The sequence below is a fragment of the Stomoxys calcitrans genome, chromosome 1, assembly GCF_963082655.1.
Source record: "Stomoxys calcitrans chromosome 1, idStoCalc2.1, whole genome shotgun sequence".
Taxonomy (NCBI): domain Eukaryota; kingdom Metazoa; phylum Arthropoda; class Insecta; order Diptera; family Muscidae; genus Stomoxys; species Stomoxys calcitrans.
The window spans coordinates 166,354,369-166,374,300 of record NC_081552.1 but is presented as its reverse complement, the minus strand read 5'-3'; the positions used below and the strand labels follow the sequence as shown (position 1 = coordinate 166,374,300).

General features: G+C 38.1%; 1 protein-coding gene across 1 annotated transcript; it reads right to left on the bottom strand.

The window, feature by feature from the left end:
• Window positions 1-2,579: 2,579 nt before the first annotated feature.
• On the bottom strand, window positions 2,580-19,714 carry LOC131997180 (uncharacterized). The gene is made up of 3 exons (XM_059367695.1): window positions 18,028-19,714; window positions 2,768-3,043; window positions 2,580-2,716 (listed from the first exon to the last, which is right to left on the bottom strand). The coding sequence occupies exons 1-3, from the start codon at window positions 19,712-19,714 to the stop codon at window positions 2,580-2,582; spliced, it is 2,100 nt and encodes a 699-aa protein (XP_059223678.1).
• Between the last annotated feature and the right edge of the window lie 218 nt (window positions 19,715-19,932).

The window sequence follows — 19,932 nt, the reverse complement described above, 5'->3', positions numbered from 1 at the left end:
AGCCAAATTGACGAAGGATGTCGAAGGGCCTAACACAACTCACTGTCCTATATTTCAGCAAAATCGGATAATAAATGTGGCTTTTGTGGGCCTAAATATATCCATATATCCAAATTTGGACCGATCTGAGCCAAATTGACGAAGGATGTCGAAGGACCTAACACAACTCACTGTCCCTAATTTCAGCAAAATCGGATAATAAATGTGGCTTTTATGGACCTAAGATCCTAGATCGGCGGATCGGTCTATATGGGGACTATATCAAGATAAAGTCCGATATAGCCCATCTTCGAACTTAACCTGCTTATGGACAAAAAAAGAATCTCTGCAAAATTACAGCTCAATATCTCTATTTTTAAAGACTGTAGCGTGATTTTAACAGACAGACGGACAGACATTTCTAGATCGTCTTAGATTTTTACGCTGATCAAGAATATATATACTTTATAGGGTCGGAAATGGATATTTCGATGTGTTAAAAACGGAATGACAAAATGAATATACCCCCATCCTTCGGTGATGGGTATCTGTTTATAGACCGATTCGGATCATACTTGGCATGGATATTGAAAGCCATAACTCGTGTCTTTGTCCAAACTTTCAGCCAAATCGGATAAAATTGAGGCTTCTAAGGGTTGAAGAAGTCAAATCCGGTGATCTGTTTATGTGGGGGCAATATTTGTTTAGGTACCGATGCGGATCATACTATGTATGGATGTTGGAAGTCATAGCTCAAGTCTTTGTTCAAAATTCGAGCCAAATGACATGAAAATTGAGGCTTCTAGGGGCTCAAGAATTCAAAACGGGGGATCGGTTTATATGGGGGCTATATCAAAATCTGAACCGATATGGCCCAGTTGCTATACCCAACGACCAACATCATTGGGAAGTATATGTGCAAAATTTCAAGTGGCTAGTCCTACGCGTTCACCTGCTATCGTGACTTCGGCAGAAGGGCAGACGGGTGTTGCTAGATCGATTCAGAATGTCAAGACGATGCAGAATATATATGCTTTTTGGGTTCGCAGATCAATATTTCGAGGTGTTATAAACGGAATGACTAGATTAGTAAACCGCATTTCTATGGTGGCGGGTATAAGGATTTTATTTACATTAAAAATACAGCTGCATTATCATCATCCGATCATTCTACCATGATAATGACAGTCAGAGTTTATCGAAAAAGAAACTCCAAGTTTTCTTTCGAATAACCGTACTAACTGGCACTTTTTATACCCGCCACTGAAGGATGAGGTATATTCATTTTGTCATTCCGCTTGCAACACAACGAAAAACCATTAACGTTCCTATAAATTATATATATTCTTGATCATTGTAAAAATCTAAGACCATCTAGCCTTGTGCGTCCGTCCGTTTGTCTGTTCAAATCACGCTGCAGTAGAGAATAGAGAAATTGAACTGAAACTTTGCACAGATTCTTTATATTTCCGTACGCAGGTTAAGTTCGAAGACGAGCTATATCGGACTATATCTCGATATAGCCTACATATTCACCGATCTGCCGATTTAAGGTCTTAGGCCTATAAAAGCCACATTTATTATCCGATTTTAAAGAAATTTGGTACTGTGAGTTGTGTTAGGCCCTTCGACAACCTTTTACAATTAGGCTCAGATTGGTGCCGACTTGGATATAGCTGCCATATAGACTGACCTCTCGATTTAAGGCCTTGGACCCATAAAAGGCGCATTTATCGTTCGATTTCGCTAAAATTGAAGACAGTGCGTTGTGTTAGGTCCTTCGACATCTTTTTTTCAATATGGCCTAGATCGGTCCAGATTTGAATATAGCTGTCATATAGTCCGATCTCTCGATTTAAAAACTTGGGCCCATAAAAGGCTCATTTGTTCGGATTTCGCAGATATTTGGTATAGCGTGTAGTGTTAGTTAGGCTCCTCGACATCCCTGTTCCACTCGGCCAGATCTATGTAGGTTTTCTTGTAAGCAGTGTGTTTGCTAATAAAAGTATCCCATATAACAACATGAATTCTTACAATAAAGGTAGCGAAATGTGTACATAGTATCAGCATTAAGGCGCAGCTCACCCGTCCAACTGGTTTTCAATAAAACAAAGAAATAATATCGGGTCCGCTAAACTTTTCGTTTATTTAATAGTAAATTCATAGGAGAAATTTTGTGTTCGCAACAACGATGTGATCAAACAATTTTACTGTCATGAAAATCTTTGTACCGTGATGTTTTCAATGCGAAAATTGATATTACACATTTCTCGTAAGCCAATGCCATATTAAGTACACATTAAGGCGACCAATTAGAGCTAAGAACCACACACTCTGTTGCATAAAGTGCGTATGAGCCATACATATGCTAATTAAAAATGCTTTGGAATTTCTATTTAATTCAAATGGAACTATATGTTCGATTTCAGTTTAACATTCTTCATGAAACCACACCGCATTTCATTAAATATCAATTTGAGGCTGTAATTATTAATTGCGACTTCTTGAAATACAATTAATTTTTTCTATGTCAGAGAGAGGCTAAAATTTGTGATTTTCATCAAAAAATCTAATCAAAATCGCAAAATTTTTCAAAGGATCTAATTAGAACTACATATGAATAGTATACGCTTAGTGCCTGAGGAGTTCAGAGACGCGGACCACAAAAAATCAGCGTAGTGACAAGACGAAATAAGAGCGAGATCAGTATGGGTTTCAGTATCATTACGGCGCCCGCCTGTGGGAAAGGCGACGAGATTATGGAGAATTTCCTTTGCACATGGCCTACACACGAGGGCATCAGACTTCGGCGTAAGATACCAGACTTGAATCAACAAAAGCATATAGCAAGTGATAAGGAATATATGAGGATAACAGATAACAGAATACGAGGAGGAGGGCACCCTCTTGTCAACATAATCCAGTGTTATCTTTTGGCTTTTCACTTGGTGGTAACTTATGTAAAGGTTCGTGTTCTTAAAAGCATCAACTATAGTTAGAAAACATGAAGTTTGCATCTCTGGTAGTAATTGTTGGCTGATCCGCACTAATTTATACTTTTTCACTATAAAAATGTGTATTTAAAAAAAAGTAAAATAGCAATAAGTTTGGCTGGGCCATAATCTGGTAAGAAATGCATTATTTATGAACCCATAACACCTATACAGATATATGGTCCGACCAAACTCGGCTCGGACGTCGAGTGAGCAAAATAATACAATTCACTGTTCAAGTTTGTAAAACAGAATATTGATTGTTATGGCAGCTTATCCAAATATACACCGCTCTATGTCCTATATATCGAAAAGGCTAACATTCGTCATTATATCAGCGAAATCGTATAATAAATGCGATTTGTATGGGCTCAAGGCCTTAAATCGGATGGTCGGTCTCAGTGACATTGAACGGATATTGGACGCGGATGTCAAAGGGCCTAACACAGTTTACTGTGCAAAATTTCAACGAAATCGGGTAATAAAGCTGTTTTTATGGAACCAAGGACTAAAGTCGGCGGACCGGTATACATATCTTACAGCTATATTCAAATATTAACTATTAGGGTTCGGTTGTCGGGAAGCATACCATAGCTCACTATGTTAAATTTTAACGAAATCGGGTAATAAATGTGCCTTTTATGGGCAATAGACGACAAATCACGAGAACGGTATGTATGGAAGCTATATCCATATATAGAAAGATCTGGGCCATACTCGATACGAATGTAAAGAAGCCTAGCGCAATAAATTGTGGCAAGTTTCAGCTAAATCGGATAATAAATATTGCTTAATGTGACTAAGATCATAAATCTGCAGATCGGACTATATCAACACATAGTCCGATATAGCCCGTCTTCGAAATTAAACTGCCTACGAACAAAACAAGTAAAAGAGTTCTAAGTTCGCCCGGGCCGAATCTTATATACCCTCCACCAAGGATCAAATTTGTCGAGTTTTTTTTTCCCGATATCTCTTTTTAGGCGAACATATGATAAAAGGAAAGAATTGCTATGATATTGGAGCTATAATATGAAGTTATCGTCCGATTCGGACCATAATTGAACTGAATATTGGAGACCATAGTAGAAGTCGTTGTGTAATTCAGTCAATTAGAATGAAAATTGTGCCCATTAGGGGCTCAAGAAGTAAAATAGGGAGATCGGTTTATATGTGAGCTGTATCAGGCTATAGACCGATCCCAACCATGTTTGACACGTATGTTGAAGGTCATGAGAGAGTCGTTGAACAAAATTTCAGCCAAATCGGATAAGAAATGCGCCCTCTAGTGACTCAAGAAGTCAAGATCCAAGATCGGCTTATATGGCAGCTATATCAAAACATGGACCGATTTGGCCCATTCACAAACCCCACCGACCTACGCTGATGAGAGGTATATATGTATTTTATGGGATGTCTGAGGAATATTTCAAGGAGTTTCAAACAGAATAACGAAATTAGTATACCCCCATCCTATGGTTGAAGGTATAAACAACAATTACAACCAATTATATCGGGTTAAAGACTGATTTGGACTGTATTTGGCACTGTTGTTGGAAGTAAAGGGTGATTTTTTTGAGGTTAGGATTTTCATGCATTAGTATTTGACAGATCACGTGAATTTCAGACATGGTGTCAAAGAGAAAGATGCTCAGTATGCTTTGACATTTCATCATGAATAGACTTACTAACGAGCAACGCTTGCAAATCATTGAATTTTATTACCAAAATCAGTGTTCGGTTCGAAATGTGTTCATTCACCGTTCAGCGATGAGGCTCATTTCTGGTTGAATGGCTACGTAAATAAGCAAAATTGCCGCATTTGGAGTGAAGAGCAACCAGAAGCCGTTCAAGAACTGCCCATGCATCCCGAAAAATGCACTGTTTGGTGTGGTTTGTACGCTGGTGGAATCATTGGACCGTATTTTTTCAAAGATGCTGTTGGACGCAACGTTACGGTGAATGAACACATTTCGAACCGAACACTGATTTTGGTAATAAAATTCAATGATTCGCAAGCGTTGCTCGTTAGTAAGTCTATTCATGATGAAATGTCAAAGCATACTGAGCATCTTTCTCTTTGACACCATGCCTGAAATCCCACGTGATCTGTCAAATACTAATGCATGAAAATCCTAACCTCAAAAAAATCACCCTTTAGTAACAGAACACCGCATGCAAATTTTCGGCCGAATCGGACAAAAATTGCGGTTCGGAAGGACTCAAGCGGCTACCTTTACTCCTTCGTAATTTAGCGTGCTTTCGACAGACAAACGGACGGACATGGGTAGATCGACTTACAATGACATGACGATCAAGAATATATATATTTTATGGGATGTCTGAGGAATATATCGAGGAGTTTCAAACAGAATGACGAAATTAGTATACCCCCATCCTATGGTGGAGGGTATAAACAACAATTACAACCGTCCTAATTACACTGTGAAACACAACAAAAAATAACAGGGACAATCAGCTTGCTGTGCGCTCTAAGTACTAACAAGTAAAATCGTGATAATTTCGGCCGGGAAGAATCTTGGGAATCCCACCACCATGGATTCTGCTAAAAATTTAAAAAAAAAAAAAATTAGTTGAAGGGCATAATTTTATTCTACTTACCAAACTCCGTCAAACCAGCAATAACTAAAGCTCCTACGAACCGAACAAGGATGACGAACCGGTTTACATGGGAGCTATATCGGGTTAAAGACTGATTTGGACTGTATTTGGCACTGTTGTTGGAAGTAGTAACAGAACACCGCATGCAAATTTTCAGCCGAATCGGACAAAAATTGCGGTTTGGAAGGACTCAAGAATCAAATCGGGAGATTGGTTTATATGAGAGCTATATCAGGTTATATATCGATTGCGACCGTACTTGGCAAAGTTGTTGAAAGTCATAGCAAAATACTACATGCTCAATTTCAGCCAAATCGGATAAAAATTGCGGCTTGTAAGGACTCAAGAAGTCAAATTGGGAGATCGGTTCATATGGGAGCTATATCAGTTTATACATTGATTCCGACCGTACTTGGCACATTTGTTGGAAGTAATAACTAAACAGTCTGTGCAACAGTCTGTGGTCTCAAGAAATCAAATCGGGAGATAGGTTATATGGAAGCTATATCTAAATATGAACCCACATGGCCCATTTGCAATCCCCAATGACCATCATCAGTATTAAGTATCGGTGCTTTCGTGATTTCGACAGACGGGCGGACATGGCTAGATCGACTCAGATAAGTATACCCCCATCCAATGGTGGTGGGTATCAAAAATAATCTGTGCTAAGTTTCAGCTAATTTTCTTTATTTTTAAAGCTTCTAGAGTGATTTTGACAGGAGGACGGACGGACGTGTCCAAGATTTTTAGGACGATCAAGAATATTTATACCTACCAGGGTCGGAAATAAATATTACGATGTGTTGCAAACGAAATGGCAAAATGAATACACATCCATTGTTCGGTGAAGCGTACAAACAGCAATTATAACCGTCCTAATTACACTGTGTAACACAACAAAAAATAACAGGAACAATCGGCTTGATGTGCACTCTAAATACTAAAAAGTAACCTCGGAAAAGATTTGCATATGTCTGTAAGCCGTGAAATCCGGGCAATCACATAGGAAATGCTTCAACGTCTCATCATCTTCCCCATATGCAGTACATATGGCATCACTTGCTGCATCTATTCGGCATAAGAGCGTCCGTAGTTTTGCTACCGGAATAGTCGTGAAAAACATTTCCAAAAAAACCTTTTAAGTTTGTGATTTTGTTTGTAGAATCCGGATGGAAGAGAGATAGACCCATTGATGAATGTAGGAATCGGCTCAAACCTGTAGGAATCGACTCTAAACCGCGTTATGATTGCACTTAGCTGTCTTCATTTTGCTGTCTGTCGGTCAGTCTGTCTTTCTATATGTCTGTCTATCTTTCCATCTTAATTTGTGTACAAAGACGTTGTGTACAAAGACAAAGGTCGCGATTTTCATCCGATTATGTTCAAAACGGGCACGGACATTCCTTTGGTCTAGACGCGAAGCCTTTTGAAATTTGAACTATTGGGTTGCCCAAAAAGTAATTGCGGATTTTTTAAAAGAAAGTAAATGCATTTTTAGAATGAACTTTAATCAAATATACTTCTTTTAAACTTTTTTTTCTAAAGCTGATAAATGACAGAAGAAAGAATGCAATTACAGAGTCACAAGCTGTGAAAAAATTTGTCAACGCCGACTATATGAAAAATCCGCAATTACTTTTTGGGCAACCCAATAGTATGAGCATAGTAATTTTGTCCAGGTCTAATCTAGGGAATAAACCAGCTTGGATTCTACCAAAAGTTGTACTTTTTATTCCAAATTTCTGCTAAGCTAGTCCAAAATTATAGCTTTTAGAAGCCGAAGAGTTTAATCAGTAGATAGGCTTAAATGGCTTTAGACAGATTTGAACGGTGCTTACCATGTCACAATAAAACACTATGTGCAAATTTTCGGCATAGTTGGACAACAAATGCGATTTTCAAAGCCTCAAGACGTCAACTAAGGAAATGGGTACATATGTAAGCTATATCAAGTCAAACATTGACTCGAAGCATACAAGTTATGGTTCTTAAAAGACTTAACAGAACACTACGTGCAAAATTTCAGTCCATTTGTGTTAAAATTGCGGTGAGGTCAAGGCGAAGGACCACTTTATATGGGAGCTATAGCCAAATCGGAAACCATATGGCACATTTGCAATCCCCATCGACCTACATCAACCAGAGGTAGCTTGGTGATGGGTATAAAATTCAAAGCCTATTGGAACTAGAAAATTGTAGATATAAATGGTAGTTACATTTTAAGAGCCGATGTTGAATGTGAACCGCACCTAAACACCAAGTTTCTTCTGCACTCAGCAGTTTTGCATTTCATATACCATCGACCATAGGATGGGGGAATACTAATTTCGTCATTCCGTTTGTAACTCATCGAAATATTGATCTGAGTCCCAACAAATTATATATATTCTTAATCATCATGTCGTTCTAAGTCGATTAAGCCATGACCGTCTGTCTGTCGAAAGGAGTAAATCAAGGGCCTGAATGTAAACCGATCTCGGATCTTGACTTCTTGAGCCTGTGGAAGACACTTCCTGAACCGGTTCAAAACCTGATATAGCTCCCTTATAAACCGATCACCCGAATGCCTATCATGTACCCCTATAGAGCGCAGTTGTTTTCTGATTCGGCAGAAAATTTTCATAACTACTATGACCTTCAATCTACGCGCCAAATATCGTCTGAATCGGTTCATAATCTGCTAAAGCTCCCATATGAACTAATCTCCAATTTTTTTTCTTGAGCCCCAATAGGTCTATAATGAAATTGTATTTGTACCTTTATTTATTTTTATTGTGATAATACCCATACAAAAGACTAGGTCTTATATAAAGTATGGGTAAGGTAATCGTACAGTTTTGATTTGCACCTTAGTTATAAAGTAACAAGTAAAAGCGTGCTAAGTTCGGCCGGGCCGAATCTTATATACCCTCCACCATGGATCGCATTTGTCGAGTTATTTTCCCGGCATCTCTTCTTAGGCAAAAAAGGATATAAGAAAAGAGTTGCTATGCTATTAAAACGATATCAAGATATGGTCCGGTTCGGACCACAATTAAATTATATGTTGGAGACCTGTGTAAAATTTCCGCCAATTCGTATAAGAATTGCGCCCATTGGGGCTCACGAAGTAAAATAGAGAGAACGATTTATATGGGATCTGTATCGGGCTATAGACCGACTCAGACCATAATAAACACGTTTGTTGATGGTCATGAGAGGATCCATCGTACAAAATTTCAGGCATATCGGATAATAATTGCGACCTCTAGGGGTCAAGAAGTCAAGATCCCAGATCGGTTTATATGGCAGTTATATCAGGTTAAGAACCGATTTGAACCTTATTTGACACAGTTGTTAAAAGTAAAAATAAAATACGTCATGCAAAATTTCAGCCAAATCGGATAGGAATTGCGCCCTCTAGTAGCTCAAGAAGTCAAATCCCCAGATCTGTTTATATGACAGCTATATCATGTTATGGACCGATTTCAACCATACTTGGCACAGTTGTTGGATATCATAACGAAATACTTCGTGCAAAAATTCATTCAAATCGGATAAGAATTGCGCACTCTAAAGGCTCAAGAAATCAAGACCCAAGATCGTTTTATATGACAGCTATATCACAACGTGGACTGATATGGCCCATTTACAATACCAACCGACCTACACTAATAAGAAGTATTTGTGCAAAATTTTAAGCGGCTAGCTTCACTCCTTCGGAAGTTAGCGTGCTTTCGACAGACAGACGGACGGACATGGCTAGATCGACATAAAATGTCGCGACGATCAAGAATATATATACTTTATGGGGTCTCAGACGAATATTTCGAGTAGTTACAAACAGAATGACGAAATTAGTATACCCCCCATCTTATGGTGGAGGGTATAAAAACTAAGTAATATATTTTAATTTTAACAAATTGAAGGCAATGAAAATTCAGAGATCAAATTAATAAAAGAGAAAAAAACAAGTAAAAGCGTGCTAAGTTCGGCCGGGCCAAATCTTATATACCCTCCACCATGGAACGCATTTGTCGAGCTCTTGCCACTGTATCTCCTTTTAGGCAAACAAAGGATAAAAGAGAATAATTGCTACGTTATTGGAACAATATCAAGTTATGGTTAATTTCGGACCATAATCGAACTGAATATTGGAGACCATAGTAGAAGTCATTGTGTATAATTTCAGCCAAATCTAGTAAGAATTGCGCACTTTAGGGGCTGAAGAAGTAAAATAGGGAGATCGGTTTATAGGGGAGCTGCATTAGGCTATAAGCCGATTCATACCATTTTCGACACGTATGTTAAAGGTCATGAGAGAAGCCGTTGTACAAACTTTCATCTAAATCGGATAATAGTTACGCCCTCTAATGGCTCCAGACGTCAAGACCCAGATCGGTTTATATGGCAACTATATCAGGTTATGAACCGATATGAACTATTCTTAGCACAGCTGTTGAAAGTCAGAACGAAACACCTCATGCAAAATTTCAGCCAAATCGGATAATAATTGCGTCCTCTAGAGGCTCAAGAAGTCAAGATCCCAGATCGGTTTATATTGCAGCTATATCAAAACGTGGACCGATATAGCCCATTTACAATCCCAACCGACCGACACTAATAGGAAGTATTCGTGCAAAATTTCAAGCGGCTAGATTTACTCATTCGAAAGTTAGCGTGCTTTCGACAGACGGACGGACGGAAGGACAGACGAATGGCCATGGCTAGTTCGACTTAAAATGTCATGTCGGTCAAGAATATATATACTTTATGGGGTCTTAGACGAAAATTTCGAGGAGGAAAAAGATTAAAAATTATTAAAAATCGAAGATTTAAACTGATTTTCGTTACAGAGGCGTATTGCACTGATAAAAACTGTTGCTCTGATATGCGATATTGGTGTCGTATTTGAATCACTTGCTTGCCTCCACTAGTATTAGCACAACGAAGTATAGCAGACAAATAAGACGGCTTATTTGTGTATATTATTTTGTGCAGTGCCAGCAACGATTGTATTTTAAGGTATGCATCGAAAGTGACACCATATAACTGTTTGGCAAAGTTCGATATCCGATCTCTCCTACGCAAATCAAAAGCATATCTAGAAACATCATTAAATTATTAAAAAAAAAAAAATATTAAAATTAAATTAAAAAAAACATGTAATTTATTTTTAAGAACTGTATCACAATATGGGAAAATTTCACAAGAATATAAAAGTTTTGGCAGGATATATGTTTTAGCCAAGAGCATTCTGATTTCTATGGGAGTATACGAGCGACTCATATATAAGGTCCTTAATACACTATACGTCTTGCTAACGCCAAGTTTACTCGCTGGGTTCAACATTTCGATTGCAGAACCATTAATTTAAATATAAATATTTAGCGGCAATATTGTGCGATTTCTGGAACTGGCTATGCATTTTGACTTCGAGACTTGACTTCAATAGAAGGACATTCGCATCGCCCACGCATTGATATTGTCAAGGTCGTTATTCAGACAAACTATGGTATCATTTATTTTCTCAGCTGACGTGCTTATATACAGTTGAACACCATCGGCGTGCATATGTATACTATAACTCTGCAACTGTTTGGGGAGGTCATTGCTGTATAAAGAAAAAAGGAGAGGCCCTAATATCGAACCTTGTGGGACACCTCGTGAAACTGGAAGGCATATAGAATTACGATTTTTAACTGATATTTGCTACGATTAGAAAGATAGGAATGAATAAGATTTGTTGAAGATTCGGAAAATTTAAAAAAATTTTTAAGTTTAAGACAGATAATTTTGGGGTCAACAGAGACAAACGCCTTAGAATGATCTAAAAGAACCAGAAAAGTGATTTTGTTGCGGTCAATATTACTACTTATATCTTCAACAACTTTCAAAAGAGCAGTAGTGCAACTGTGCTTCGGCCGGAATCCTAATTGGAGGTTGGTTAAAAGTGAGTTATCCGGAATATGTTGCGAAATTTGTTTGTTCAAAAGGTGTTCAAATATCTTCAAAAATATATGGAAGTATGGCTATATGTCTAAATTCTTGATTATTTTTCGGTACCGGGACTACTCTTGCCTGTTTTCAGGATTGTGGATAGCAGCTCCTTAATATAATATTGTTAAAGAAATAACAAATGTAAGGCAGAATATAGAGAAATATTATTTTTAAAAATTTAGGATCAATTAGATCAGAACCTACAGCATTAGATTTAATTGATATTACGGCATCGATGATGTCAAATGGTTCAAAAAGCTGATTCGGAGTAATATCATTGTCAATATAACTTAATACATTGGGTCTTGGTAGAGATACATTTAAAGAGCTTTCATTAATTGCATCCAAATCCACATTATCATCATCTGCTATATTATCGCCCCTATTCCAATTGATTTTATATGCTTCTTTCGTGTTTAATGCCTCCTGAAATTTCCTGCTAAAATAAGCATTTTTTTGGTTTTAATGGTGGAAATCACTAGTTTCCTTGAACATTTGTAAGCATTATGAAATTCAAGTATCCTAAAACGTTTCCAACAGGAGTATAGATGATTTCTTCCTTCAATTAGTGCTTTAACTCCGTTATCGAACCATGGGCTTCCACTACTCAGAATAGTTTTTGTCCTTATTGGGACACATTTGTCAAATAAATAATTTTCATTTTGTTGAAAAAAGTTAGCCTGACATGGTATAGAGCTGATGCCACCCAACAGATTCAATCTCCCACAATAGCAAGTTATAGTCAATGTTCTTAAAATCTCTGTAAACGTAAACGTCTTCTTATCATCCTCCATTGGAATACCGAATGTTAAACAAGTAAAAGCGTGCTAAGTTCGGCCGGGCCGAATCTTACATACCCTCCACCATGGATCGCATTTGTCGAGTTCTTCTCTTCTTAGGCAAAAAAGGATATAAGAAAAGAGTTGCTCTGCTATTAAAACGATATCAAGATATGGTCCGGACCACAATTAAATTATATGTTGGAGACCTGTGTAAAATTTCAGCCAATTCGTATAAGAATTGCGCCCATTGGGGCTCACGAAGTTAAATAGAGAGAGCGATTTATATGGGATCTGTATCGGGCTATGGACCGATTCAGACCATAATAAACACGTTTGTTGATGGTCATGAGAGGATCCGTCGTACAAAATTTCAGGCATATCGGATAATAATTGCGACCTCTAGGGGTCAAGAAGTCAAGATCCCAGATCGGTTTATATGGCAGCTATATCAGGTTATGAACCGATTTGAACCTTATTTGACACAGTTGTTGAAAGTAAAAATAAAATATGTCATGCAAAATTTTAGCCAAATCGGATAGGAATTGCGCCCTCTAGAAGCTCAAGAAGTCAAATCCCCAGATCTGTTTATATGACAGCAATATCAGGTTATGGACCGATTTGAACCATACTTGGCACAGTTGTTGGATATCATAACGAAATACTTCGTGCAAAAATTCATTCTGATCGGATAAGAATTGCGCACTCTAGAGGCTCAAGAAGTCAAGACCCGAGATCGGTTTATATGGCAGCTATATCAGGTTATGGACCGATTTGAACCATACTTGGCACAGTTGTTGGATATCATAACAAAACACGTCGTGCAAAAACTCATTCTGATCGGATAAGAATTGCGCACGCTAGAGGCTCAAGAAGTCAAGACCCAAGATCGGTTTATATGGCAGCTATATCAGGTTATGGACCGATTTGAATCATACTTGGCACAGTTGTTGGATATCATAACAAAACACGTCGTGCAAAATGTCATTCCAATCGGATAAGAATTGCGCACTCTAGAGGCTCAAGAAGTCAAGACCCAAGATCGGTTTATATGGCAGCTATATCAAAACATGGACCGATATGGCCCATTTACAATACCAACCGACCTACACTAATAAGAAGTATTTGTGCAAAATTTCAAGCGGCTAGCTTTACTCCTTCGGAAGTTAGCGTGCTTTCGACAGACAGACGGACGGACGGACGGACAGACGGACGGACATGGCTAGATCGACATAAAATGTCGCGACGATCAAGAATATATATACTTTATGGGGTCTCAGACGAATATTTCGAGTAGTTACAAACAGAATGACGAAATTAGTATAACCCCATCTTATGGTGGAGGGTATAAAAACATAAGTCATGCTTCGAAAATAAGGGTTCCGACAACTGATCAAAACCATAAATTTTGCACAATTACTTCTTCTATGGTCTCCTGCTTTGCCTATAAAGAGTTACTGGGCAAAGAACTTGACAAATTCTTTCCATGTTGGAGGGTACAAAAGACTGGGCCAGCCGAACTCAGCACGCTTTTACTTGTTTATGCTTTTTATCGGCCACTTAGTCGTTTGAATATACGATTTACAACGACTTTGCGTCTTCGTGAGTTTTGAGCACTATTCAGCGAAAGAATTTTCGAATTCGCACTACAAATAAAGATTTGACAGCCTGAAAAAGTTTTCGATATGTCGAGGTGACCATCTTTAGGAGCCTGCCAAAAGGAATGTTCTCGTCAGCAAGAAGAGAAGACACGTTTATCGCCGATTTGAAAGTTTACCTCGAAAAGTAACCAAACAAGAGGGGGGAAGTTCCCCCTTCTACACATTATTCTAAATTTTCGGCTTACTCGAAACCCGAAACCCCTTCATTTTAGGTGTATAATGTATTCGATACTGACAAGACTGCGAGAAATATTTTTCTCGAACATTTTAACCCTGTGCGGGTGGGTCGAAAGTACTTCGACAGCAGCAGTTACTGAAGCATCTAAGGATAAATCGTCCACACCACAAGTGCCCAGTATCCTGAGAAGAGTGGTACCACAGCTTTCTCACCTGCCCTCCGTACGTATCCAGTACGGAAGTTCATCATGACAAGTTCTAAAGAATCTTGCGACTAAGGCTAACACAACAGTGGTGGAAGTTTTGAATCCAACTATGGTCCGGTTTCTACAGATAAATTGTAAGGCCGCTTCGGCGGCACTAAAGGTCCTCCTGCTGGCAGGGGGATTTGATGGGGTTCTTATCCCGGAACCATGGGTGTATGAAGGAATGGTTCATGGACTAAGAATTCCGGGATTTAAACTTCTCAAGGGTATGTGAAATGGGAAACACAGAGCCTGTATTCTGTTAAAGAGTAGTTTAAAAGTTTGTCCTCTGCCGTCGCTAAGCACTGGAGATTTAGCAGTAGCCAGCCTTCAAATAGCTGGCTTCCCTATATATGGCATACGATTCAGAGATGCCGCCTTCAAACCTTAAGTCGCTGGTTGAAGCCGCTTCTGTAGGGAAGAAAAGCTTCATTGAAGGAAGTGATGCTAATGCACACCACCAGATATGGGGAAGTTCGGATGTTAACGAAAGGGGTGAGCTGCATATTGAATATATTATGAGTTGCAATCTAGCAATTTTTAATAAAGGGGATAAACCAAACTTTATAACCAGGAATAGGCATGAGGTACTAGATATTACCTTTGTATCGGAAGATATAAGTGAAAGCATATGCGACTGGGAAGTGTTGGATGACTACAGCGTCTCTAGTCATCGTTATATTAGTTTCAACCTTGGAGAAAATACTGAAGTTGTGGTCCCTCAGGTAAACAGAAGAAAGGTGGATTGGGATAAATTTAGACACAAATTCTGCACGTTGTAATGAACGTTTTTCCCTTTTTGATTTTTTATACCCTCCACCATAAGATGGGGGGTATACTAATTTCGTCATTCTGTTTGTAACTACTCGAAATATTCGTCTGAGACCCCATAAAGTATATATATTCTTGATCGTCGTGACATTTTATGTCGATCTAGCCATGTCCGTCCGTCTGTCCGTCCGTCCGTCCGTCTGTCTGTCGAAAGCACGCTAACTTCCGAAGGAGTAAAGCTAGCCGCTTGAAATTTTGCACAAATACTTCTTATTAGTGTAGGTCGGTTGGAATTGTAAATGGGCCATATCGGTCCATGTTTTGATATAGCTGCCATATAAACCGATCTTGGGTCTTGACTTCTTGAGCCTCTAGAGAGCGCAATTCTTATCCGATTGCAATGAAATTATGCACGACGTGTTTTGTTATGATATCCAACAACTGTGCCAAGTATAGTTCAAATTGGTCCATAACCTGATATAGCTGCCATATAAACCGATCTTGGGTCTTGACTTCTTGAGCCTCTAGAGAGCGCAATTCTTATCAGATTGGAATGAAATTTTGCACGACGTGTTTTGTTATGATATCCAACAACTGTGCCAAGTATAGTTCAAATCGGTCCATAACCTGATATAGCTGCCATATAAACCGATCTTGGGTCTTAACTTCTTGAGCCTCTAGCGTGCGCAATTCTTATCCGATCAGAATGAGTTTTTACACGACGAGTTTTGTTATGATATCCAACAACTGTGCGAAGTATGGTTGAAATCGGTCCATAACCTGATATAGGTGCCATATAAACCGATCTTGGGTCTTGACTTCTTGAGCCTCTAGAGTGCGCAATTCTTTTCCGATTGGAATGAAATTTTGCACGACGTGTTTTGTTATGACATCCAACAACTGTGCCAAGTATGGTTGAAATCGGTTCATAACCTGATATTGCTGTCATATAAACAGATCTGGGGATTTGACTTCTTGAGCTTCTAGCGTGCGCAATTCTTATCCGATCAGAATGAAATTTTGCACGACGTGTTTTGTTATGATATCCAACAACTGTGCCAAGTATGGTTCAAATCGGTTCATAACCTGACATAGCTACCATATAAACCGATCTGGGATCTTGACTTCTTGACCCCTAGAGGTCGCAATTATTATCCGATATGCAATTTTATAATTTATGAAATTTTATACGATGGATCCTCTCATGACCATCAACAAACGTGTTTATTATGGTCTGAATCGGTCTATAGCCCGATACAGATCCCATATAAATCGTTCTCTCTATTTTACTTCGTGAGCCCCAATGGGCGCAATTCTTATACGAATTGGCTGAAATTTTACACAGGTCTCCAACATATAATTTAATTGTGGTCCGAACCGGACCATATCTTGATATCGTTTTAATAGCAGAGCAACTCTTTTCTTATATCCTTTTTTGCCTAAGAAGAGATGCCGGGAAAAGAACTCGACAAATGCGATCCATGGTGGAGGGTATATAAGATTCGGCCCGGCCGAACTTAGCACGCTTTTACTTGTTTAATATGATAATCTATTTTACTCGCTTTTTTTTTTTTTTTTTTTTTTGTTTGTTTGTTTGTTTATTGATACCAGACATCACAAGATAAAAATCTTATAAGTGACGATGCCGGTTTAAGGAATGGATTACATCGAATATGTGTTAAGAAAAATATAAATAAAAAAGTAATTATATTATAAAATTTATCATAAGAGAATTTTTTTAGGAATTATACTTTAAATATAGTGTTTGAAAATTGTTTTCTTGAAAAGAGTAGCATTACTTATGGTTTGGATGTTGGATGGCAAATTGTTCCAAAGACGAATACTGTTGATTAAAAATTGTTTTTCAGAGTTTGAGGTTCGGAAGCGTGGTAGAATGATTTTTAGTCCTCTGCCAGATCGAGCAAAATGGAGATGATCATAAAGATATTTTGGCTGCTTAAGATAGATTATTTTTTGCAGTAAAATAACGCATTTCGCTTTGAGGAGGTTTTCGAAACTAATGTCGAATATTTTGTGGGCGAATTGAGAAATTCGGTCTCTCCTTTTCTTATTAAATATGTAGCGAGCAATGTTATTGTAGCTTACTTTTAGTTTGTTGAAGTCTCTCGAATCACAATTTGCGAAAATTTCACATCCATAAAGTAGAGTAGGTATAAGGTAAGATTTCGCTAAAAGCATACGTACTTGAAAAGGTGTAGAAGTCCGCACAGACCACAAACTTCGCAGCATTCCTTGAACTTTACCAACAGCTTTGTTTATATGATTAGTCCAAGTCAGTTTGGAATTGAATATTACACCAAGGTTGCAGGATGTATCAACAGTTTCTATTACCGAGTTGTTCAAAGTAGCTCTTACAGGAGGAATCTGGGTGGTTGATCGTTTTAAAATTTTCATCAGTTTAGTTTTTGACGGATTTAGACAGAGACTATTTTTACTCGCCCAGTTCTGGATTTCATTCAGATCGCAATTAATATTATTTATACATGATTGTACGCAATTTGGTTTAGCGCTGGAGAAAAGCTGAACATCGTCAGCGTACATTTGCACATTACAATGCATTGGAATATCAGGTAGATCATTTATGTATACAGAAAAAAGTAAGGGACCAAGGATAGAGCCCTGCGGAACACCTCTAGGTACATCAAGTGCCGCAGATGTTGTATCACCGACATTGACGGATTGACGGCGTCCGGTAATGTATGATGAAATCAGTTTACAGGCCGGTTTGGAGAAAAAAAGAAAAGTCTGTCAAGCTTCGAGATAAGAATGTCATGGTTCACTGTGTCAAAGGCTTTACTGTGGTCCAGTAAAACCAGAAATGATACCATATTATTATCCATATTTTGTCTCAATTCTTCCACAACGTCAATTAATACAGTAGAGCAGTTTCTTTTTGTTCGAAAACCAGATTGTCTATCATTCAAAAGACCTCTGAAACTCAGGAAGGCATCTATTTGAGTATTTATAATACGTTCCAAAGCTTTAGAGAAAAACGGCAGGATAGCAATCGGACGGAACTCTGAATTCTGTTTGGGTATCGGTATAATTTTTGCCAATTTCCAGTCTGTTGGGAACGTTGACTTTGTAAGAATGTTGTTATAAATGTGTGTAACAAATGGAAGTATTTTCGGCAGTACCAATTTGGCAAATCTAGGATGTATGCCATCAAATCCCATTGCGTCAGACTTTATGGTTGCAAAACTTTGTAAGACTTCTTCGGGACTAACACATCTAAACGAGAATGTGTCTTCAATCTGTGCTGTAGAAATATTAGAATAAGTGTTTGTGCCAGGGTCCACAGTATTTATTTTCAAAAAGTTTTCATTTATCTCATCTAGGTCAGAGATAGAAAGACAATCAGTGTTGGTATTGGATTTCGATCCAATTCCGATGTTCCTTATTTCTTTCCATTTTCGCTTACTATCAATTGCATTTTCGAATTTCCTTTTATAGTACTGCTTTTTGGACTCGTTAGTCTTTTTGAGCACATCTCTTCTAGCGGATTTAAACGTGTCATACAGTGTAGGCAGTCTATAACGTTTCCATCTTTTATATGCCAAATTTCGAACGCTGATCAAGTGCTTGATTTCAGGAGTAAACCATGGCTGTTGTTTTCTGTTAGTATAAATGACTTTGACAGGAACGCATGTGTCGTAAATTGAGCAAAGGTTATGATTTAGGAAGGAAACTTGTTCGTCAACACCTTCCATATAGAAAATCTCTTCCCAAGGTACTTCATCTAAACTTTGATGCAGAAGTGGCCAGTCAATGTTTTTGAAGTCGCGATATGTCGATGTACAAACAGTGGGATTAATTTCGAAGTGGTATGTGACGAAAAGCAAATCATGCTTGGAGAATGCGGGGGCATCTAGCTGATTGTAGAGAGATATTTTGGACAAATGGCTGACAAAGAACACATCTAGCAGACTCGCGTTGCTTCTTGTGAAGTGAGTTGGTGCGGAATCATTCACAGGAAGTAGCCCTAGGGTTTGCATTGAGTCGGCAAGACAGCGCTCAACAAGCAAGTTGCTATTAAAATCACCAGCTACGATTATATTGTCGTACTCGATGGAAATTATATCAATAGTTTCTATTAATTCTTCAAAATCTATTGATGAATTTGGTCTGTAGACGCAACCCAGCAGTAATCTTTTCTTGTCATCAGATAAAAGTTCCAGAAATAAGTATTCAATGCGGGAAGAGCGGTTTGACATACATTTGAGAGAGCAGCTTATACCATGTTTGATATATATAGCTACCCCGCCGCCATGAGTATGACGATCCGCTCTAAACAGTTTGTATCCCGTAATATGAAAAATGCTGCTATCGATTTCAGGATGAAACCACGTTTCAGATATACAAATGGCGTCGATGTCGGAGTTAATGAATGTATCGCGAAACTCATCTATTTTGTTATTAAGACTTTGGGCATTTATGTGCACCAGTTTTAGGCCTGTTTTTTGTTTTGATAGTATTCGTATCATGCATTTTAAGTTGTCTTTGGAACATTGTTTTGCTCTATCTAATATTATAAGAAAAATAAGTAATGCTACAAAGGTTTGTATAGTTACTTAGGACTACAATGTGAAATTTACTTAAAGTAAGTGGTGTAACATTTATTTTTTCTATGCAGGAAATCAGTGAGTAACAATTTATGTAAATAATAATAAAAAGTTCGAGTAATTTATATATTGAGTCATGA

What these genes read in the sequence shown, in the direction of transcription:
- LOC131997180 (XM_059367695.1), bottom strand. Translation starts at nt 19,714, where the DNA reads ATGATACGAATACTATCAAAACAAAAAACAGGCCTAAAACTGGTGCAC. An exon ending in TCTGGTTTTACTGGACCACA is followed by an intron (nt 3,044 to 18,027) that starts GTAAAGCCTTTG and finishes ACATTTTTATAG; the next exon opens with TGAAAAAGTATAAATTAGTG. An exon ending in GAAGTCTGATGCCCTCGTGT is followed by an intron (nt 2,717 to 2,767) that starts GTAGGCCATGTG and finishes CCTTTCCCACAG; the next exon opens with GCGGGCGCCGTAATGATACT.